Source organism: Mobula birostris, chromosome 26 (genome assembly GCF_030028105.1).
Source record: "Mobula birostris isolate sMobBir1 chromosome 26, sMobBir1.hap1, whole genome shotgun sequence".
Classification (NCBI taxonomy): domain Eukaryota; kingdom Metazoa; phylum Chordata; class Chondrichthyes; order Myliobatiformes; family Myliobatidae; genus Mobula; species Mobula birostris.
Genome location: NC_092395.1, coordinates 51,124,469 through 51,148,255, shown reverse-complemented (window position 1 = coordinate 51,148,255; position 23,787 = coordinate 51,124,469). Strand labels below are relative to the sequence as shown.

Here is a 23,787-nt window from a genome sequence, read left to right as displayed (position 1 = left end):
CATATTTTGGGCATTTCCTGTTTGAGCCTTCCTTTTTGCTTTGTTATTGTTTTGGTGAATGCCTTGTGCGCTTATCTGCTTTCACAGCATGCACTGTTGTGTCTTTCCTGTGCACCTCCCTAGTTTCTGCTCATGTCTCTGCTGCCCTACACGTTCACAGCATTTTCCAGTGTCAAATCTTCTTCTCTTGGCAGTCTTTCTCTAAGTCCATCATCTGAAATTCCGCAAACTATTCTGTCTCTAACTAGTGAATTTCTCAAATCTCCAAATTCACAGAACTTATTCAGTGTGTGTGGCTCAGCTAAGGATTGGACCCATGTTTCTGGTCACGGGGGAAAAAGAAACTTGTATCTCTCAAATGTGAGATTTTTACTTGGAATAAAATACAGGTTTTCCCTGCCATCCGATTCCTATGAAACAGTTCATAAGCCAGAATGTTGTAAAGCGAAGAAGCAATTACCACTTATTTATATGGGAAAATTTTGTGAGCGTTCGCAGACCCAAAAATAACCTACCAAATCATGCCAAATAACACTTAAAACCTAAAATAATAGTATCATACAGTAAAAGCAGGAATGATATGATAAATACATAGCCTATATAAAGTAGAAATACCTTTCCACAATAATTGCCGGCACTGGTCTCCGTACCGAAAATCTCACGCAAGCGCTCTCGGCAGAAAATCTCACGCAAGCGCTGTTGGCAAAAACACTCTCTCCAGTAACCTTTAAGCTATGAAGCTGCCAAATCATACCAAATAAAACATAAAAATACACAGTCGATATGAAGTAGAAATAATGTATGTACAGTGTAGTATCACTTACGGGAATCGGGAAGACAACGCAGAGCACACTGATGGTGTGTTAGGCTGAGTCGTCGGAGTTTGGGCGGTGCAGTGGCCCCCACCCTCCAGGCAGCGACTGATACCAATCCGCGAAGCATGCAGGGGTCCAGCGGTAGCCGGGAGGCACACAGCACATCTTTAAGAAAAAAGCCGAAATAAACATACTAGTTAATTAGGTGCTGCCTGGCATATAAATGTCAGCCCAGATCCAAGGCGACGCAATCGGCAATCGTCTCTGATCTGGACCGACAATTACGTGCTGGGTGGCACCTAATTAATTAGCATGTTTATTTCGGATTTTTTCTTAAAGATGTGCTGGATGCCTCCTGGCTACCGCTTCATTCTCTGCGAATCGGTATCTGCCCGCAGCCTGGAGGTTGGGGTGGTGGGACACTGGGGTGTCATCTCATCGTCATCTGTTTCCATTAGGGCAGACAGCTCATCTTCTCCTATGACTGCCCGCCTCGATGTCGAAGGTCGAGGCTCGTCGTCTGCTGTGGCTGATGTGGAAGGCTTGCTTAACTGCTTAGCCTCGCGCATTTTTCTATCACACAGTTCTTTGTAAGCACTCAAACCATCCTGCAAATGTGCCTTAAACTGACGTATCCTTTCAAAATTAAAGTCGTACTTTATCATTACTCATTTGGTTTCGATTGTTATCCTTTCCTCTTCCAATTGCATCAGCTCTTCATCTATCAGTTCTTGGTCATGGGATGCCAAAACCTCTTCAACATCATCTGCGTCAGCTTCCACAAGCCAAACTCATTTTGTCCTTACTTCGTTCACCACGATCGAAACGCTTAATTATGTCTAGTTTTATGCTAAGTGTAACACCCTTACGAGCTCTTTCAGGCTTTTCTGATACCTTAGAACTCATCTTGCAAATGGCCGCTCACAGGCACATGTTTAAGCAATGCCGGCTCGAATGCAGTTCCGGGGGAGAGCGGCTGCTCAGGGCGTGCGCTGCTTTTTTTTCGCGCACTGCCTTTCTTCGTAACAGTGAAAGCACCTGTTAACGAAAACAGGGAACTAATGTAGTTCTTTCGTAACAGTGAGGTTTCATAAAGCAAATGTTTGAAAAGCGGGGGACACCTGTACTCCTCAAATTTTGTCATCAGAGTGTCCAATGTAAAAGCTGTTTCGTCGATATAAAAGTTTTCAATGAAGTCCAAAGCATCTTTGCAATTACATGCAGAAAAATAGACACTTCCAATTTTTTAATGGGTCCCTCCTAGCAGCTACATATATATTGAATCGCTGTTTGAAGTTTCAGGGGTTTCGAAGGTACATTTAATATCAGAGAAATGTATACAATATACATCCTGAAATTTTTTTTCTTCACAACCATCCACGAAATCAGAGGAGTGCCCCAAAGAATGGATGACAGTTAAATGTTAGAATCCCAGACTCCCCCGGCTCCCCCCCCCATGCGTAAGCAGCAACAAAGCAACGATTCTCCCCTCCCCCACCAGCAAAAAAAGCATCATCACCCTCCACCAAGCACTCAAGCATGCAACAAAGCATCAATAAAGACACAGACTTGCAGTACCCCCAAAGGCTACTCGTTCACCTGGTATTTAGACATACCACAAGCTCTCCCTAATAAGGAAAGAAGAGGTGTCTCCGTTTCACAGCGAGTGGGGAGACATAACAAACAATTCACTGATTTATAACATTAAAAGTCTGTTGCGTTGCTTTTTCCAGGCTCTGTGCCCAAAGAGCTTGGGTCTCTGGGCACACAGCCAGTTTGCTGCTTTCGATTTCCATCTCCCACGACACACAGATTTCCTGCAGAGGCACCAACCTCGAGTCCGCCTGCCTCCAGAGCCATGAAATCCCAGAAGGCGTGCTAGTCTCCTAGGCCGTGTCCTTGGCATATCGAATAATGGCCAGTCGTGAGACCCCGAGAGCGGATCCCATTCCCGCAAAGAACCGGTTAGAGTGTAACTCCAGGTCAGGGTCTTCAAAAGAACCCTGAAAGGGAAAAATAGAGATTTTAAAGATAGAAATAGAGCTGTTTCCGAAGATGCAAGCAGAGCAGTCGCCATTGGGTGCCATGGTCTCCTAAGCGCCACACTGGTGTTTTTAGTTATCCGTTAGATTGCTAGTAAACTATGTAGGTGCAGGAAGACTGAGCTTATTCATGGCAGAAGCTCTCTGCCTCCCACCTAAATTTCTGGGTGAATTGGTGAATTTCGGGGCACAACATGCTCCCTCGCCTCGCTGGAGTCAACTCTGCTGACCCACGACTGTAACATACAGCTCAAACCACGTCATCAGGTTCGCCGATGACACGACCGTGGTGGGTCTCATCAGCAAGAACGATGGGTCAGCATAGAGAGAGGAGGTTCTGCGGCTAATGTACTGGTGCAGAGCCAACAACCTGTCTCTGAATGTCAACAAAACAGAAGAGATGGTTGTTGACTTCAGGAGGACATGGAGCGACCACTCTCCGCTGAACATCGATGACTCCTCCGTAGAGATCATTAAGAGCACCAAATTTCTTGGCGTTCACCTGGCGGAGAAGCTCACCTGGTCCCTCAACACCAGCTCCATAGCAAAGAAAGCCCAGCAGCGTCTGTACTTCTGTGAAGGCTGAGAAAAGTCCATTTCCCACCCCCCATCCTCACCATATTCTACAGAGGTATTGAAAGCATCCTGAGCAGCTGCATCACTGCCTGGTTCGGAAATTGCACCATCTCGGATCGCAAGACCCTGCACTGGATAGTGAGGTCAGCTGAGAAGATCATTGGGGTCTCTTTTCCCGCCATTAGAGACATTTACACCGCACGCTGCATCCGTAAAGCAAACAGCATTATGAAGGACCCCACGCACCCCTCATACAAACTCTTCTCCCTCCTGCCATCTGGCAAAAGGCGCCAAAGCATTCGGGCTCTCAAGACCAGACTATGTAACAGTTTCTTCCCCCAAGCCATCAGATTCCTCAATACCCAGAGCCTGGACTGACACCAACCTACTGCCCTCTACTGTGCCTATTGTCTTGTTTATTATTTATTGTAACGCCTGCACTGTTTTGTGCACTTTATGCAGTTCTCGGTAGGTCTGTAGTCTAGTGTAGTTTTGTGTTGTTTTTTTTACGTAGTTCAGTGTAGTTTTTGTATTGTTCATGTAGCACCATGGTCCTGAAAAACGTCTTGTTTTTACTGTGTACTGTACCAGCAGTTATGGTCAAAATGACAATAAGAAGTGACTTGACTTGACAGCTTCTCTCTGTCACTTGCTGCTAGCACATATCATACATGCACAGTCTCTCTCTCAGTCACACATGTTATTCTTTAGCCCTCGTGCTGACTTCTGACACCATGTTATATTTGTTTTTAATAAAGACAAACTTGGCGTGGGTTTACACTACAGAGCATTTTATTACTGAACTGCTGTTCCATACTGAGCGTGTGCTACCAGCTCACCATCGGCACTTCTGGTTCCAGGTGAATTGCCAGTTCTTTATTATGCACCTATAATAATAGAGAAACATCTGGGAGTGCTCTAACTACATCAGGGTAGAGCACCTCCTTGAAAATCTCAGTCAAGGTGTCAGAAGACAAGACTTGTCCTGCACAACCACGGCCTAAAATAATTAGCTATGGTTTTCCAAATGCTCATCAATCCACTCCAGCAACTTCCCCATCATTGACTTGAGACTCAATGCGCTAGTTTGGTGTGGTGCTGTTATGTCAATAAATCACATATTGACCTGCCTTTATTCCTTTGTATTGTTTGAATATTTGTTAAGTCCATTACTAGGTGGTTCATGAAATATGCATTATCCAGTTAGCTGTAATCTAAATGAATTTGGTTGGCGTGGCCAAGTTGTTAAGGCATCGGTCTAGTGATCTGAAGGTCGCTAGTTCGAGCTTCAGCTGAGGCAGCGTGTTGTGTCCTTGAGCAAGGCACTTAACCACACATTGCTGTGTGACGACACCAGTGCCAAACTGTATCATCGGCCCTAGTGCCCTTCCCTTGGACGACATCGGTGGCGTGGAGAGGGGAGACTTGCAGCATGGGCAACTGCTGGTCTTCCATACAACCTTGCCTAGGCCTGTGCCCTGCAAACCTTCTAAGGTGCAAATCCGTGGTCTCAGTCAATTTGACTGTAATTTCTAATTTTAAGAGAATTAACATACTGGCTACTCTTGCAAGAGATCCAAATGATATGAATCTTTAAGTTCTAATTTTATTTATTTTTAATCATTTAGGATTCATTCATTTTCTTTTAATGCTTCCAGTATGTTATATTAGCTGATGGAAAAGAGTATCGTGAATCATTGCAAATGTGTAGAGTTGGGTCAGTGAACCAACAAAACTTCTCTACTCCATTTTTCTGTGATGATCTTCCTTTTACATTCATATTTCAATAAGGGGAGAAGCTGGCATATTTTCTTTCTTGATACTACTTGTGGATAGTTCCAAAAGCATATCACTATCCATTGTTATTAGTAAACCTAAAAAATGGGGGCAACCACTTGACTATGATATACATTGGAATGTTCCAGGATTGAATACTTAACATTAGGAAATATAGTCGACCTCTTCTGTTACCATATTCACACCTCCACATCCGGAGGATATCCCAAAGAATGATAGTGGTTAGTCCATATCAGATGGAGCAGATTTACCCAATTTGCTGATATTTTTCAGGTGGCCTACATCATTGTTTGATAATCCTAATTTCGTTTTCACTAGGAGAGGAGCCATTTGTGATTTTCACCAATCATGGTGACATCAGGAAGCTGAGTATTAATAAAATGGAATACGAAGAATTAGCTGACAATTTGGAAAATGCAGAAACATTAGCCACTGATACAGCTTCATCAACAATCTATTGGTCAGATGCAACCAATCAGGGAATTTTCAGGTAAATAATTTGATTTGTTCTGGCTTTAAGCAAGGTAGTCTGGAGGATAGTTATATAACCATTCAGAACAAGCAAAAGCAAAAAATGGTAGAATATTTCCGGATCATGCAGCACACAACTTAAAACTAATGAATTGGGTGAGGGATGGTAGCAGCAATGTGGCAGCTGTTTTGGAATCTAATCTAATCTTAGTGAAATACTGTACATGAGGAAAATCTTGATTTTATACAAACAATTAGAAAACTGTCTATTTTCAGTGACTGGCAGCAAGATTAGCAATTTGCAAGTCATTGCAGTGTATTTATCCTATATTGAAGAAAGAAGAACCTCATAATTTTCTTCCTTCTGAACCTCAGCATTTTTATGGTATGCAAGATGTGGCAATATCTGAGTCCCCAGGGCTTGCTGATTTTTTTTCAAGCTGTATGTGTCTGCCATTGCCACTTGTTTGTTATGGGTGTCACTAACAGTGGAACAGCTTAAATTTCCTTCATTGTGCTGATTTGGGTAGTTCGAGTAGGTGCTAGCAACTTTCATTATTAACTATCCAAGTTTCCCCCATTTCAAAGAACACATTCAAAACTTTGTTTTATGAGTGGGTTTCAACTGCCAGTATAAGGTTTAATTTGTACTCTGGTTATAATCCGAACTGCCTGTGCCACTTTGCTTATAGAATCAGAGATGCAGCATGGAAATGCCAACCATCAACCAATTGTTTGTACAAATCCTACTTGAATCCCATTATTATGCTGACTTCTACAGCATTAGGATCTTGGACAGCAGGTGCATAGGAGCAAAGAAATAGGAGCAGAAACAGGCTTTGCCTTTCGGGAAAATCATGATGAGCCTAATCTTAGCTTCATTTCTCTCCCCCCCCCCCCCCCCCCATCTGTTTCTCATAACAGTTGACTGCCATATATTCCAAACATCTATCTGTCACATTTCTGGAATATGTTCAATGATACATCTCCCTGGGGCAAGGAATTCCAAAGGTACACACACATTGGGAGAAGAAAGTCCTCATCGTTATTGAAATGGATGACTCCTTAACTCCCTTCCTCTGTGTTAGATCATCCCTAGTGAAGGAAATGTCTCCCACTTAGTTAAGGCTGTTCTGAAGCTCACAGATTTTTTCCCTTCTGAATTCATTGATTGTTCGATGTTTCCTGGTAGGTCATCTCCTTCATCCCAAGAGATAACCTAGTAAGCCTTTCTGTGTTGCCTCTGTGCAAGAATATTCTTCAATTTAGGATCTCAGGTGTTTTACTAATGCTTTGTATAGTTTAGCAGCATGTTATTGCAGAAGGGATGGGGTATAAAAGCGCAAAAGTCCATCCTCATTACTTCTATAACTGCATGCTAATTTTGTGAAATGCCCAGTGGGTCCCCTTTACAGCAGCATGTTTAAACAATTCTGCTTTTATAAATTTATGACCAAAATTATTATCTGTCAGGAAAATTTTCTCCACTAACTTGTAAGTAAGTTGTGAAGATCACAGAAATAACTTTCTCAATTATCTTTTAAAGTTAGTGAATTTGAGTACATTGTACTCAATCCCTTCAGTCTAATTCACTACTGTAGATAGAGGCTTTAGGTCTGAATATTTGAGATACTTTTTTAAGTTGTACATGTAAACCTGAAAATAACTTGTTCAAATTCTGTTTTGATAGCCAATTCTCTATCTGTGCTTATCTTGCCCCTAACATTCCTTTTACAGTAAACCTCATTGAACGTGTATTTGAAACTCTCATTATACTACATTGGTTTGTTCCCCTCTGTCTACTCAGAGAAGTAATTCATTTGCTGAACGGTTTCTTTAAAGTATATTGTCCTTGCTTTCATTGCCTTGATTTTCTGAAATCCTGCGTAATAACAGAAATTTGCCAATGACTGTTAGGGCAACTGTCCTACAAGACTATAAGACCATAAGGCATAGCAGTAGAATTATGCCATCTTGGCCCATCAAGTCTGCTCCACCATTCCATCATGACTGATTTATTATCCCTCTCGATACCATTCTTCTGCCTTCTCCCTGTAATGACTTGGCCTCCACAGCCATCTCTGGCATTGTATTCCAGAGATTCACTAGCTTCTGGCTGAAGAGCTTCCTCCTCGTTTTTGTTCTATAGGGATGTCCCTCTACTCTGAGGCTGTGCGCTTGGGGCCTACACTCACCCGCTATAGGAAATATCCACCCTATGTCTATTCTATCCAGGCAGTTCAGTATTTGGTAGGTTTCAGTGAGATCCCCCTCATTCTTCTAAACTACAGCGAGTCCAGGCCCAGTGCCATCAAACACTCTTCATATGTTAACCCTTTCATTCCCAGAATAATTCTCATGATCCGCCTCTGGGCCCTCTCCAACGCCAGAACCTTTTCGTAAATAAGAGGCCCAAAACTGCTCACAGAATCCAGCACGTGGTCTCCCAAGTCTCCTTGCACCTCTGACTTCTGAGTTTTCTCCTTGTTTAGAAAATTGTTTATACCTCGGTCTTACACTATACACTTCCCTACACTGTATTCCTTCTGCCACTTTTTTGCCCATTCTTCCAATCTGTCTAAGGCCTTCGGCAGTCCCCCTGCTTCTTCAACACTACCTATCCCTCCACCTATCTTCATATCGTACCCAAACTTGGCTACAAAGCCGTCAGCCGTCAATTCCATCATCTGAATCATTGACATGTAACGTGAAAGGAAGCAGTTCAATACCTACCCCTACAGAACACTACTTCTCACCAGTTGCCTTTACTCTCACTCTTTGCCTCCTGCTGATCAGCCAATCTTGTATCCATGCTAGAATCATTCCTGTGATGCCATGGGCTCTTACCTTGCTAAGCAGCCTCATGTGTGGCACCTTGTCAAAGGCCTTCTGAAAATCCAATTAAGCAACATCTACTGACTCTCCTTTGTCTATCCTGCTTGTAATTTTCTTAAAAGATTCCAACAGGGTTGTCAGGCTAGATGTCGTCTCAAGGAATGGGCTGAAAAATGACAGATGGAGTTTAATACAGACAATTGCATGTTGGAAGGACGAACCAAGGTAGAACATACAGGGTTAATGGTAAGGCACTGAGGAGTGCAGTGGAACAGAGGGATCTGGGAATACAGATACAAAATTCCCTAAAAGTGGCGTCGCAGGTAGATAGGGTCGTAAAGAGAGCTGTTGGTACATTGGCCTTTATTAATCAAAGTATTGAGTATAAGAGCTGGAATGTTATGATGAGGTTGTATAAGGCATTGGTGAGGCCGAATCTGGAGTATTGTGTTCAGTTTTGGTCACCAAATTACAGGAAGGATATTAATAAGGTTGAAAGAGTGCAGAGAAGGTTTACAAGGATGTTGCCGGGACTTGAGAAACTGAGTTACAGAGAAAGGTTGAATAGGTTAGGACTTTATTCCCTGGAGCGTAGAAGAATGAGGGGAGATTTGATAGAGGTATATAAAATTATGATGGGTATTGATAGAGTGAATGCAAGCAGGCTTTTCCACTGAGGCAAAGGGAGAAAAAAAACAGAGGACATGGGTTAAGGATGAGGGGGGAAAAGTTTAAAGGGAACATTAGGGGGGGCTTCTTCACACAGAGAGTGGTGGGAGTATGGAATGAGCTGCCAGACAAGGTGGTAAATGCGGGTTCTTTTTTAACATTTAAGAATAAATTGGACAGATACATGGATGGGAGGTGTATGGAGGAATATGGTCCGTGTGCAGGTCAGTGGGACGAATGGTTCGGCACAGCCAAGAAGGGCCAAAAGGCCTGTTTCTGTGCTGTAGTTTCTATGGTTTCTATGGAAACCATGACCTACTTTGGGCTACTTTATCATGAGCATCCAAGAGCCCTGAAACCTTATCTTTAAAAATGGACTTCAACATCTTCCCAACCACTGAAGTTGGGCTAATTGGCCTATAATTTCCTTACCTCTGCTTCTATCCCTTCTTTAAGAGTGGAGTGATATTTGCAATTTTCCAGTCCTCCAGAACCATTCCAGAATCTAGTGATTCTTGAAAGATTATTACTAATGCCTCCACAATTTCTTCAACTTCCCCTTTCAGAATCCTGTGGTGTAGCCCATCTGGTCCAGGTGACTTATCTGTCTTCAGACCTTTCAGCTTATGAAGCACCTTCTTCTCCCTGACACTCGCTTGAATTTCTGGCATATTGCTAATGTCTTCCACAGTGAAGACTGATTGTCTGCCATTACATTGTCCTCAATTAATACCTCTCCGGTGTCGTTTTCCAGCAGTCCAATATAGACTCTTGCCTCTCTTATTTATATATCTGAAAAAAACTTTGGTATCCTGTTTTATATTATTCATTTTTTCTCTCCTTTTTTTTATTTGCCCTGTGTTGGTTTTTAAGTCTTCCCAATCCTTTAACTTTCTACTAATTTTGCGATATTAGATACCTTTTTTTGCTTTTATGCTGTCTTCGACTTCTCTTGTAGCTGTGGCTGCCTCATCCTTCCTTTAGAATGCTACTTCATCTTTGAGTTGTATCTCTCCAGTGCCTTACGAATTGCCCCCAGAAACTCCAGCCGTTGCTGCTCTGCTAATGTCGCCTTCAATTTCACTTTGGCCAGTTTTTCTGTCATGCTTCTGAAATTCCCTTTACTCCACTAGAATACTGATACATCTAACTTTATCTCTTCTCTCTCACACTGCAGGGTGAATTCTGTCATATTATGATCACTCCCTCTAAGGGTTCCTTAACTCCCTAATCAAGTCTAGTTCATTACATAACACCCAATCCAGAATTGCCTTTTACAACCACAAGCAGCTCTAAAAAGCTACCTCGTAGTCATTCTAAAAATTGTTGCTCTTAGGATACAGTACCAACCTGATTTTCTCAATCTACCTACATATTGAAATGCCCCATCACTATTGTCACAGCCCTCTTTTTACATGCTGTTTCTATTTCCTGTTGTAATTTTTATCCCACATCCTGGCTACGATTCAGAGGCCTGTATCTAATTCCCATCAAGGTCTTTTTACCCTGGCAGTTTCTTAACTCTACCCACAAGGATTCTACATCTTCCTGTCCGATGTCACCTCTTTCTAAGGATTTAATTTCATTTTTTACCAGCAGAGCCACCCATCCCCTCTGCCTGCCTACTTGCCTTTCCTTTTGATACAATGTATATCATTGGCTGATAAGCACCCAACTGTGAATTTTTTTCAGCCATGACTAATGCTCACAACGTTATACCTGTCAATCTCTAATTGCACTACAAGATCACCTACCTTGTTCTGTATACTCTGTGCATTTGTATTCATCACCTTTTTTGATTTTTGTCCCCATGTTACACTTTAATTCATCCCACTGATTGCAATTTTTGTCTATCATCCATCTGATCTTCCTCACAATTTCACTGCACAATGCATCAACTTGTACCCCATCCTCGACCCTATCACTCTGGTTCCCATCCCCCTACCAAGTAAGTTGTACCCCATCCCCAGAAGCTCTAGCAAAATTCCTCACCAGGATATTGCTCCCCTTCCAGATGGTCCTCAGCTCTATCCCTCCTCCAGTTCCCAACCACTTGCTAAATTAGTTTAAGCCCTCCCCAACAGCTCTAGCAAACCTGCCGAAGGGTTTCGGCCTGAAATATTGTCTTTTCCATAGATGCTGCCTGACCTGCTGAGTTCCTCCAGCATTTTGTGTGTGTTGTTCAGATGTAACTGTCCTCTTTGTACAGGTCATACATTCCCCAGAAGAGATCCCAATGATCCAGTAATATGAAACCCTGCCCACTGCAATATTTCCTCATCCAAATCATTCTATTGTTACTGTCACTGAAGTGTGGCACTGGCAGATTACTACCCTGAAGGTTCTGCTTTTCAGCTTTCTACCCAACTCCCTCTCTTCTCTCTTCAGGATCTCCTCCCTTTTCCTACCTACGTCATTGACACTAATATGTGCTCTGAGTTTTGTCTGCTGACCCTCCCTCTTTAGAATGCTGTGGACCCGATCTGAGATGTGTCTGACCCTGGTGCCTAGGAGGCAAAATACCATCTGGGTTTCTTTTTCAAGTCCATAGAATCTCCTGTCTGCTCAACTAACTACTGAATCCCCTATCACTACTGCATTCATCATCTTCCCACTTCCCTTCTGAGCCACAGAGCCAGACTCAGTGCCAGGGCCCCCACCCTTCCCAACAGTATCCAAAGTGGTACACTTACAATTGAGGGGAACGCCACAAGTACTTTGCACTTGCTGCCTATACCCTTTTCCTTTCCTGGCGGTCATCCAGGTACCTGCCTCCTGCAACTTACCTCTCTGTAGCTCCTACCTATTGCCTCCTCATTTTCCTGTATTAGTTGGAGATCATCGAGCTGTAGCTTCAGTTACTTAACATGGTCTCTAAGGAGCTGCAGCTGGATGCAGTTAGTGCAGATGTTGTTATCGGAGACTTGAGTTCCCACATCTCACACAAAAAACATGCCACTGACTTAGGACCCATTCTCAGTGCACTTGCTATATACTGATAGACAAGGAAAAAGAAACTTGGAGCCTGCACTAGTTGAGCCAGAGCCTCCCACTCCAAAGCTGGCTTCATTGTTTACACCTTTGTTTTTCTTTATTTTCTTTCTTTATTTCTTTATAAAACTCACTCCTGACGAGGCTTATCCTTTTCAAATGGTACTCGCCTTGCAACAATCTTTCTGTCCCCTCTGCACTCTCATTTTGTTTTCATCACCTTTTTCTTTCTGGAATTTTGCCTTTTTCAACCACCATTAACTGGTGCTAAATTGAGTGCTGTTCTTAATTTTAGAGTCATACAGCACAGAAGTAGGCCCTACAGCCCATCTAGTCCATGCTGAGACTATTTAGAGTGCTTACTTGACCCGCCTAAGAAAAGCCCTCCATACCCCTACTATCCATGTACCTATCCAAACTTTTCTTAAATGTTGAAATCGAGCTTGCACACACCCCTTGTGCTGGCAACTCATTCCACACTTTCACGACCTTCTGAATGAAGAAGTTTCTCCTCTTGTTCCCCTTAAACATCTCACCTTTCACCCTTAACCCATGTCCTCTGATTGTATTCCCATCTAATCTCAGTGGAAAAAGCCTGTTTTCATTTACCTTCAAACAACAGGAATTCTGCAGATGCTGGAAATTCAAGCAACCCTTTCATTTACCTTGTCTCTATTCTCATAATTTTATATACCTCTATCAAATCTCCTCTCAATCTTCTATATTCAAAAGAATACAGCCCTAACCTACTCATCTTTCCTTATAACTCAGGTCCTCCAAAATTTCCTTGTAAATTTTCTCAGCACTCTTTCAACCTTGTTTACATCTTTCCTGTAGGTAGGTGATCAAAACTGCACATAATACTTCAAATTATACCTCACCAATGTCTTGTACAATTTCAACATAACATCCCATCTCCTGTACTCAGTACATTGATTTATGAAGGCCAGTGTGCCATAAACTTTCTTGATGACCCTATTTACCTGTGACGCCACTTTCAACAAATTGTGTACTTATATTCCCAGATCCCTTTGTTCTACACACTCCTCAGTGCCCTACCAATCACTGTGTATGACCTACCCTAGTTGGTCCTGCCGAAGCACAAACCACACACTTGTCTGCATTAAATTTCATCAGCCATTTTTCAGTCTTTTTTTCAGTTGATGCAGATCTCTCTAAGCCCTGACAGCCTTCCTCGCTGTCCACTACACCCCAGTGTGTCATCCGCAAATTTGCTCATCCAGTTAAACACATTATCATCCAGACCATTGATGTAGATGACAAACAACAAAGGACCCAGCACCGATTCCTATGGCACACCAGTGGTCGTAGCCTCCTGTCAGAGAGGTAACCTCTAGTATCATTCTCTGGCTTCTCCCACAAAGCCAATGTCTAATCCAATTTACTACCTCATCCTGAATGCCAAGTTCTTGACCAGCCTCCCATGTGGGACCTTGTCAGGTGTCCATGTAGACAACATATATTGTCTTGCCTCATCTACTTTCCTGGTAACTTCCTTGAAAAAAAAAATTGGATAGACAGCGACCTACTCTGTATATCATGGTATACCATGGACCTACAAAGCCATGTGGACCATTCCTAATCAGTCCCTGCCTATCCAAATACTTGTGAAGGACTGGATATACAATACCTTCCAATAATTTTCCCACTAGTGGTGTCAGGCTCAACGGCCTTTAATTTCCTGACTTATTCTAAGAACTTTCTTAAACAGCAGAACAAAATTGGCTGTCCTCCAATCCTGTGGTACCTCTCCTGACACTAAGGATGATTTAAATATCTCTGCTGGGGCCTCAGCAATTACTGCAGTTGCTTCCTGTAGAGTCAGAGGGAACACCATGCCAGGCTCTACAGATTTATCTACCCTGATTTACCTCAGGATAGCAAACATCTCCACTGTAATCTGTACAGGGTCTGTGACATTGATGCTACTTTACCTCACTTCTATAGATTCTGTGTCTTGTCTTCTGAGTAAATGCAAACAATTGTGATTTAGCACAATTGTGAGTTAGCGCAACAGTAGTGTGGTTAGCACAATGCTTTACAGTACCAGTGACCCAGGATTCAGTTCCTACCACTGCCTGGAAGGAGTTTGTATGTTCTGCCTGTGACTACGTAGGTTTCCTCTGGGTGCTCTGGTTTCCTGCCACTGTCCAAAAACCTATTGGTTGGTAGATTAATTGGTCATTGTAAATTGTCCTACGATTAGGCTAGGATTAAAGTGGGGGTAATTGCAGAGTGGTGTGGCTCGAAGGGCTGGAAGGGCCTATTCCTCGCTGTGTCTCAAATAAATAAATGAAATATTTAGTTTCAATGCCATATTGTTGAAGTCCTGATTAAGATAGTTATTGTGATATCTCTGAAGTTAATGTTGCTATTTTCAAAATCATTCTTAAAACCCTTTCTTCAAATCATTTGCATTGTTCTCAATGCTGTGTTTTAATGCATCTTCTTGTATGCCCCTGGGTTGTCAAATTCCTTAAAGTTTTAACTTGGTTTTGTTTTGTTCTGTTTTTCCCTTTCTCCCTTTGTGCCTTTTGGATACGCCCATTCCTTGAATGGCTCCAAATAACAACCACAGTGGCTTTGAATGTCAAATGAATGTCTAGTATATAAATTTGTCTCCTAATACTCCCATTATTTCACAGTTAGGGAAAAGGGAGCTATTGCATCCTCCGAGGGTATTCTGAGTTTTAGAATCAAGGCAATTAGTTGGACTGCATTTATTTGAATGGTCAAGAACTGAAAGGATTTCTCTTGTTCCAATGTTTCATTGAGCATTTTTTATGCTAAGCAATTTCACCAATGCCTGATTTAAGAAAAATATTTGGCCAAAGATGCAGTAAATCTCTTGTAGGTTAATTTGTATCTTTCATTATTATATTGAGCTGCACCGTAACTTCAACTGTAACGAGAATGATTGAGTAAATTTTATCTTTTGGTCTAGCAAATCTGTGGACCGAGAAAGCAAACAGATCATCGGAGATGTGCAAAGAATTGGTGGGATTGCTGTGGATTGGATATATGGCCACATTTACTGGACTGAACCTGAAGTCAGGAAGCTATCTTTTGCTACTCTGGATGGATTGAGAAGGAAAACATTATTCAGTGAGAATCTAGTGGAGCCTGCAGCTGTGGTGGTTGACCCATACTCGGGGTATGTCTGGTGGCACATCAAACAATAATTAACCCTTCTACACGTGATAAGAATTTTGAGCAGGTTTGCATAAGCTAATTCAACTAATCATGGAATTTGTTTCTCCAGGCAGAAACTCTGGGCTCTACTTTGAATTTGTTTGTCTACTTTCTTCCATAGTAGAAATATGGTATGATAGTATATAATGTAACTTATCTAAAATTTCAGACATGTTTGAGTTACCCCGAAATGCACTGTTAAATGGCAGAGAACGAGAAGCAGAAATCTGGACATGGACACTGCTTCACAATTTACATTTATTATTTTACACCTTGGAATCGAGAATACAACTTAATTTGTGCATGATACCAAATTTGTGTTGGGGGTGTGGGGGAGGGTGATCAGTATCATTGGAGAGTACCAACAAATCTCAGGAAGTTGTAAGTAAATCTCTAGAAATGGCAGATGAATTTTGTGCAGTACATTTTTCAACATATTACAGAGGTAAGAATAACGTGGTCACTTGGTACCCATGAGGGGAGAGTCTAGATGGAGTGGATAAACAAAGGGATCTCAAGAACAAATACACCAATCGCTGAAGGTGGTCCTTCAATTCAGCAAGATCACATCGACTGACCAAGTTCTGGGGTTCATTTCAAGAGGGATAAAGTCAAAAGCAAGGAAGTTAAACTGAACTTATTGTGAATCGTGATTAGGATACAAATGATTAGAACGGTGCACAGTTCTGATCACCATAAAGAATATAGCAACATCGAAGAGGGTTCAGAGAAGAGACAGGATGACAGCAGAAATGAGAAAATTTACACTATCAGAAAATGATGAGTAGACTTGAAAAGTTGGTCTTTATACAATAGTTTGGATAAAGTGATACCTGGAGAAAGCTTGCTTTTATTGTACTGGGAAGAATGTAACTAGAAGCCATCATTGTAACAAAAACAAAATATCAGAAGCAGTTTTAAAGGCGAGAGAATATAAAGATGAAGATTAGTTTTATTTGTCACGGACGTTGAAATGTACAGTGAAAATAAATGATGTTAAAAGTTCATGCAAAGTCACAAATAGAGGGGTTGTGTGTGGTGGTAATAATCTTCTGAGGTGTGTCTATTTCAATGCAAGGAGTATTGTGGAGAAGGCTGACGACCTGAGGGCGTGGATTGACACATGGAATTATAACATTATAGCCTTCAGTGAAACTTGGCTGCAGGAGGGGCAGGACTGGCAGCTTAATGTTCCAGGGTTCCCGTGTTTCAGACATGATAGAGGCAGAGGAATGAAGGGTTTGGGGGAGGGGGGGTGGCATTGCTAGTCAGGAAAAATGTTACAGCAGTGCTCAGGCAGGACAGATTAGAGGGGTTGTTTACCGAGGCCATATGGGTGGAGCTGAGAAACAGGAAAGGTATGACCACATTAATGGGATTGTATTATAGACCACCCAATAGTCAGCGAGAATTGGAGGAGCAAATCTGCAGAGAGATAGCGGACAACTGCAGGAAACATAAAGTTGTGATAGGGGATTTTAATTTTCCCACATATTGATTGGGATTCCCATACTGTTAAAGGTCTAGGCGGGTTAGAGTTTGTAAAATGTGTTCAGGAGAGTTTTCTAAATCAATATGTAGAGGTGCCAACTAGAGAGGATGCAATATTAGATCTCCTATTAGGAAACGAGTTAGGACAGGTGACGGAAGTGTGTGTAGGGGAACACTTTGGTTCCAGTGATCATAACACCATTAGTTTCAACTTGATCATGGGTAAGGATAGATCTGGTCCTTGGGTTGAGGTTCTAAACTGGAAAAAGGCCAAATTTGAAGAAATGAGAAAGGATCTAAAAAGTGTGAATTGGGACAGGTTGTTCTCTGGCAAGGATGTGATCGGTAATTGGGAGGCCTTCAAAGGAGAAATTTTGAGAGTGCAGAGTTTGTATGTTCCTGTCAGGATTAAAGGCAAAGTGAATAAGAATAAGGAACCTTGGTTCTCAAGGGATATTGGAACTCTGATAAAGAAGAAGAGAGAGATGTATGACATGTATAGGAAACAGGGAGCAAATAAGGTGCTTGAGGAGTATAAAAAGTGCAAAAAATACTTAAGAAAGAAATCAAGAGGGCTAAAAGAAGACACAAGGTTGCTTTGGATTATCCTTCGCCTTGACTGCCAAAGAGCTTCCACAGGTATATTAAGAGCAAAAGGATAGTAAGGGATAAAATTAGTCCTCTTGAAGATCAGAGTGGTCGGCTATGTATGGAACCAAAAGAAATGAGGGAGATCTTAAATGGTTTGTTTTGCATCTGTATTTACTAAGGAAACTGGCATGGAGGCAATGGAAATAAGGCAAACAAGTAGTGAGATCATGGAACCTACACAGATTGAAGAGGAGGTGCTTGCGACCTTCAGGCAAATCATGAGTAGATAAATCCCCAGGATCTGACAGGGTATTCACTCAGACCTTGAAGGAGGCTAGTGTTGAAATTGCAGGGGCCCTGGCAGATATATTTAAAATGTCGGTATCTATGGGTGAGGTGCCGGAGGATTGGAGGATAGGTCATGTTGTTTAAAAAAGGCTCTAAAAGTAATCCGGGAAATTATAGGCCGGTAAGTTTGACATTGGTGGTAAGTAAATTATTGGAAGGAGTACTGAGAGATAGGATCTACAAGTATTTGGATAGACAGGGACTTATTAGGGAGAGTCAACATGGCTTTGTGTGTGGTAGGTTATGTTTAACAAATCTATTAGAATTTTTCGAGGAGGTTATCAGGGAAGTGGATGAAGGGAAGGCAGTGGGTGTTGTCTACATGGACTTCAGTAAGGCCTTTGACAAGGTCCCGCATGGGAGGTTAGTTAGGAAGATTCAGTCGCTAGGTATACGTGGAGAGGTGGTAAATTGGATTAGACATTGGCTCAATGGAAGAAGCCAGAGAGTGGTAGTGGAGGATTGCTTCTCTGAGTGGAGGCCTGTGACTAGTGGTGTGCCACAGGGATCAGTGATCCGGATGATAATGTGGTAAATTGGATCAGCAAATTTGCTGATGATACAAAGATTGAAGGTGTAGTGGACAGTGAGGAAGGTTTACAAAATTTGCGGAGGGATTTGGACCAGCGGGAAAAATGGGCTGAAAAATGGCAGATGGAGTTTAAGACAGACAAATGTGAGGTATTGCACTTTGGAAGAACAAACCAATGTTTCAGATGTGATTGAGGCAGAGGAATGAAAGGTGGGGGAGTAGCATTGCTTGTTAGGAAAAATATTACAGCAGTGCTCAGGCGGGACAGATTAGAGGGCTTGTCTACTGAGTCCTTATGGGTGGAGCTGAGAAACAGGAAAGGTATGGCCACATTAGTGGGATTGTATTACAGACCACCCAATAGTCAACGAGAATTGAAAGAGCAAATCTGCAGAGAGATTGCGGGAAACATAAAGTTGTGGTGGTAGGGGATTTTAATTTTCCATATATTGATTGGGACTCCCATACTGTTAAGGGTCTAGATGGTTTAGAGTTTGTAAAATGTGTTCAGGAAAGTTTTCTAAATCAATATATAAGAGGGACTAACTAGAGGGGATGCAATATTGGATCTCCTGTTAGGAAATGAGTTAGGACAAGTGACAGAAGTCTGTGTAGGGGAGCACTTTGGTTCCAGTGATCATAACACCATTAGTTTCAACTTGATCATGGACAAGGATAGATCTGGTCCTAGGGTTGAGGTTCTTAATTGGAAGAAGGCCAAATTTGAAGAAATGAGAAAGGATCTAAAAAGCATGGATTGGGATAGGTTGTTCTCTGGCAAGGATGTGATCGGTAGATGAGAAGCCTTCAAAGGAGAAATTTTAAGAGTGCAGAATTTGTATGTTCCTGTCAGGATTAAAGGCAAGGTGAATAGGAATAAGGAACCTTGGTTCTCAAGGGATATTGCAACTCTGATAAAGAAGGAGAGGGAGTTGTATGACATGTATAAGAAGCAGGGAGTAAATAAGGTGCTTGAGGAGTATAAGAAGTGCAAGAAAATACTTAAAGAAATCAGGAGGGCTAAAAGAAGACATGAGGTTGCCTTGACAGTCAAAGTGAAGGATAATCCAAAGAGCTTTTACAGGTATATTAAGAGCAAAAGGATTGTAAGGGATAAAATTGCTCCTCTTGAAGATCAGAGTGGTCGGCTATGTGCGGAACCAAAGGAAATGGGGGAGATCTTAAATAGGTTTTTTGCGTCTGTATTTACTAAGGAAACTGGCATGAAGTCTATGGAATTAAGGGAAACAAGTAGTGAGATCATGGAAACTGTACAGATCGAAAAGGAGGAGGTCCTTGCTGTCTTGAGGAAAATTAAAGTGGATAAATCTCCGGGACCTGACAGGGTGTTCCCTCGGACCTTGAAGGAGACTAATGTTGAAATTGCAGGGGCCCTGGCAGAAATATTTAAAATGTCGCTGTCTACAGGTGAGGTGCCGGAGGATTAGAGAGTGGCTCTTGTTGTTCCGTTGTTTAAAAAAGGATCGAAAAGTAATCCGGGAAATTATAGGCCAGTAAGTTTAACATCGGTGATAGGTAAGTTATTGGAGGGAGTACTAAGAGACAGAATCTACAAGCATTTGGATAGACAGGGACTTATTAGGGAGAGTCAACATGGCTTTGTCTGTGGTAGGTCATGTTTGACCAATCTACTGGAGTTTTTCGAGGAGGTTACCAGGAAAGTGGATGAAGGGAAGGCAGTGGATATTGTCTACATGGACTTCAGTAAGGCCTTTGACAAGGTCCCGCATGGGAGGTTAGTTAGGAAAATTCAGTCGCTAGGTATACATGGAGAGGTGGTAAATTGGATTAGACATTGGCTCAATGGAAGAAGCCAAAGAGTGGTAGTAGAGAATTGCTTCTCCGAGTGGAGGCCTGTGACTAGTGGTGTGCCACAGGGATCAGTGCTGGGTCCATTGTTATTTGTCATCTATATCAATGATCTGGATGATAATGTGGTATTGAGTATAAGAGCTGGAATGTTATGATGAGGTTGTATAAGGCATTGGTGAGGCCGAATCTGGAGTATTGTGTTCAGTTTTGGTCACCAAATTACAGGAAGGATATAAATAAGGTTGAAAGAGTGCAGAGAAGGTCTACAAGGATGTTGCCGGGACTTGAGAAACTGAGTTACAGAGAAAGGTTGAATAGGTTAGGACTTTATTCCCTGGAGCGCAGAAGAATGAGGGGAGATTTGATAGAGGTATATAAAATTATGATAGGTATAGATAGAGTGAATGCAAGCTGGCTTTTTCCACTGGGGCAAGGGGAAAAAAAAAACCAGAGGACATGGGTTAAGGGTGAGGGGGGAAAAGTTTAAAGGGAACATTAGGGGGGGCTTCTTCACACAGAGAGTGGTGAGAGTATGGAATGAGCTGCCAGATGAGGTGGTAAATGCGGGTTCTTTTTTAACATTTAAAAATAAATTGAACAGATATATGGATGGGAGGTGTATGGAGGGATATGGTCTGTGTGCAGGTCAGTGGGACTAGGCAGAAAATGGTTCAGCACAGCCAAGAAGGGCCAAAAGGCCTGTTTCTGTGCTGTAGGTTCTATGGTTCTAGAAGATACAAGGTACTTTGTAAATGGTAGGGCACTGAGGAGTGCAGTAGAACAGAGGAATCTGGGAATACAGATACAAAATTCCCTAAAAGTGGCGTCACAGGTAGATAGGGTCATAAAGAGAGCTTTTGGTACATTGGCCTTTATAAATCAAAGTATTGAGTATTAGAGTTGGAATGATATGGTGAGGTTGTATAAGGCATTGGTGAGGCCGAATTTGGAGTATTGTGTACAGTTTTGGTCACCAAATTACAGGAAGGATATTAATAAGGTTGAAAGAGTGCAGGGAAGGTTTACAAGGATGTTGCCAGGACTTAGAAACTGAGTTACAGAGAAAGGTTGAATAGGTTAGGACTTTATTCCCTGGAGTGTAGAAGAATGAGGGGAGATTTGATAGAGGTATATAAAATTATGGTGGGTACAGATAGTGGGAAAAGCCTGCTTGCATTCACTCTGAGGCAAGGGGAGGGAAGAAAAACAGTTAAGAGTGAAGGGGAAAAGTTTAAAGGGAACATTAGGGGGGGCTTCTTCACACAGAGAGTGGTGGGAATGTGGAATGAGCTGCCAGATGAAGTGGTAAATGCGGGCTCACTTCTAACATTTAAGAAAAACTTGGACAGGTACATGGCTGAGAGGTGTATGGAGGGATATAGTCTAGGTGTAGGTCAGTGGGACTAGGCAGAAAAATAGTTTGTCACAGCCAAGAAGGGCCAAAAGGCCTGTTTCTGTGCTGTAACATTCTATGGTTCTCTGGCATAGAAATAGGCAGTTCAGCCAAACCATTAATTTTCCTACTCCCATCAACCAATCCAAATTTCTCTTAAATGTTGAAATCGATCCTGCATCCACCACCAGCTAGTTTCACTCTCTGAGTGAAGAAGTTCCCCCTCATCTTCCCCCTTAAACATTTTAACTTCCACCCTAAACCCATGAGCTCCAGTTGTCGTTTCAATGAGGTTCTTGATTGGACAAAGGTTATGGGGAGAAGGCTGGGAACTGGGGTTCAGGAGGAAAACAATTCTGGGAACTGGGGTTGAGGAGAGAAAAAAGCTGGGAACTGGGGTTGAGGAGGGGGGAAAAAAGGATCAGCCATGATTGAATGGCACAGGAGACTCGATGGGCCAGATGGCCTAATTCTGCTCCTATGGCTTATGGAGCCTCTAGAAAAAAAGTCTTTGCAGTTACCCTATCTATACCCCTCATAATTTTGTATACTTCTATCAAATCTGAAGTCTTATACATTTTGACATAACATCCCAACTCCTGTCCTCAATACATTGATTTAGGAAGGCCAGTATGCCAAAAGTTTTTGTTACGACCCTATCTACCTGTGACACCACTTTCAAGGAATTATGGATCTGTAATCCCAGATCCCACTGTTCTCTCACACTCCTCAGTGCCCTACCACTCACCATGTAAGACCTACCCTGGTTAGTCCTCCCTAAGTGCAGAACTTCACACTTGTCTGCATTAAATTCCATCTGCCATTTTTCCTGCTGGTCCACATCTAGCTGCAAGCTTTGTTGTCCACTACATCCCCAATCTTGATGTCATCTGCAAATTTGCTGATCCAGTTTACCACAATATCATCCAGATTGTTAACATAGATGGCAAAAAATAATGGACCCAGCACTGATCCTTGTGGCGCATAGACTTCCAGTCAGAAAGGCAATCATTTACCTACCTCTCCCTGGCTTTTCCCACAAAGACGATGTCTAATCTAATTTACTATCCCACCTTGAATGCCAAGTGACAACCTTCTTGACCAACCTTCCATGCAGGACCTTCTCATAGGCCGCCTTGAAGTTAAGGTAGACCACATCTACCTTTTTACCTTCATCAACTTTCCTGGTAACTTCCTCAAAAAACTCTAGACAATGTTCTACCATGCACAAAGCCATATAGACCATCCCTAATCTGTCTATCTTTATTCAAATACTTGTACATCTGGTCCTTTAGAACACCTTCCATTAACTTTCCCACTAGGGATGTAAGCCTATATCTCTCTGAGTTATTTCTAAGAGCTTTTCTTAAACAACAAAACAACATTAGCTGTCTTCCAGTCCTCCAGCACCTCAGCTGTAGCTAAGTAAATATCTCTGCTCGGGCCCCTGCACTAGCCTCCCAGAGGCTCTGAGGGAACACCTTGTGAGGCCTGGGGGTTTATCCACCCCAATTTTCCTCAAGACTGCAAGACCACCTCCTGTAATCTGCATAGGGTCCATGCTGATGCTTTGCCTCTTCTGTAGACACTGTGTCCATCTCACGAGTAAATACAGATCCAAAAAAATCCAATTAAGATTTTCTTGCATCTCTTTTGGATAGTGCTCTGATCTTCCAGAGGTCCAATTTTGTCCCTTGCTATCCTTTTGCTCTAAATATTTCTGTGGAAGGCCTTAGGATTCTCCATTATCTTGTCTGCTTGAGCAATCTCATTTTGCCTTTTAGCCCACCTGATTTCCTGAAGTGTTCTCTTGCATTTTGTATATTTATCACGTACTTTATACTCGTTCTATCTGCTATGTAGCTCCTCCTGTTTTCTTAACGAGAGCCTCAATATCTCTTGAAACCAATGTTCCCTTAACTTTTATTCTGACAGAAACATACAAACTCTGTACTCCCAAAATTTAACATTTGAAGGCCTCCCATGTACCAAGTAGATCTTTGCCAAAAAACTACCTGTCCCAATCCACACTTGCCAGATCTGTTCTGATACCATCAAAACTGGCCTTTCTCCAATTTAGAATCTCAGTGCGAGAACCAGGCCTATCCTTTTCCAATATCTTGAAACTAATGGCATTATGATCACAAGATGCAGTGTTCCCCTACACAACCTTCTGTTGCCTGTCCTGTC

At 42.2% G+C, this 23,787-nt stretch overlaps 1 protein-coding gene across 1 annotated transcript in view; it reads left to right on the top strand.

Annotated features, from left to right (window-relative positions):
* The window catches only part of LOC140188270 (low-density lipoprotein receptor-like), a 134,317-nt gene that overhangs the window by 51,162 nt on the left and 59,368 nt on the right, over positions 1-23,787 (top strand). The window contains exons 5-6 of the mRNA XM_072244363.1: positions 5,549-5,720; positions 15,162-15,371. Coding sequence (XP_072100464.1) covers positions 5,549-5,720; positions 15,162-15,371 — 382 coding nt within the window. The remainder of the gene's footprint in view (positions 1-5,548; positions 5,721-15,161; positions 15,372-23,787) is intronic.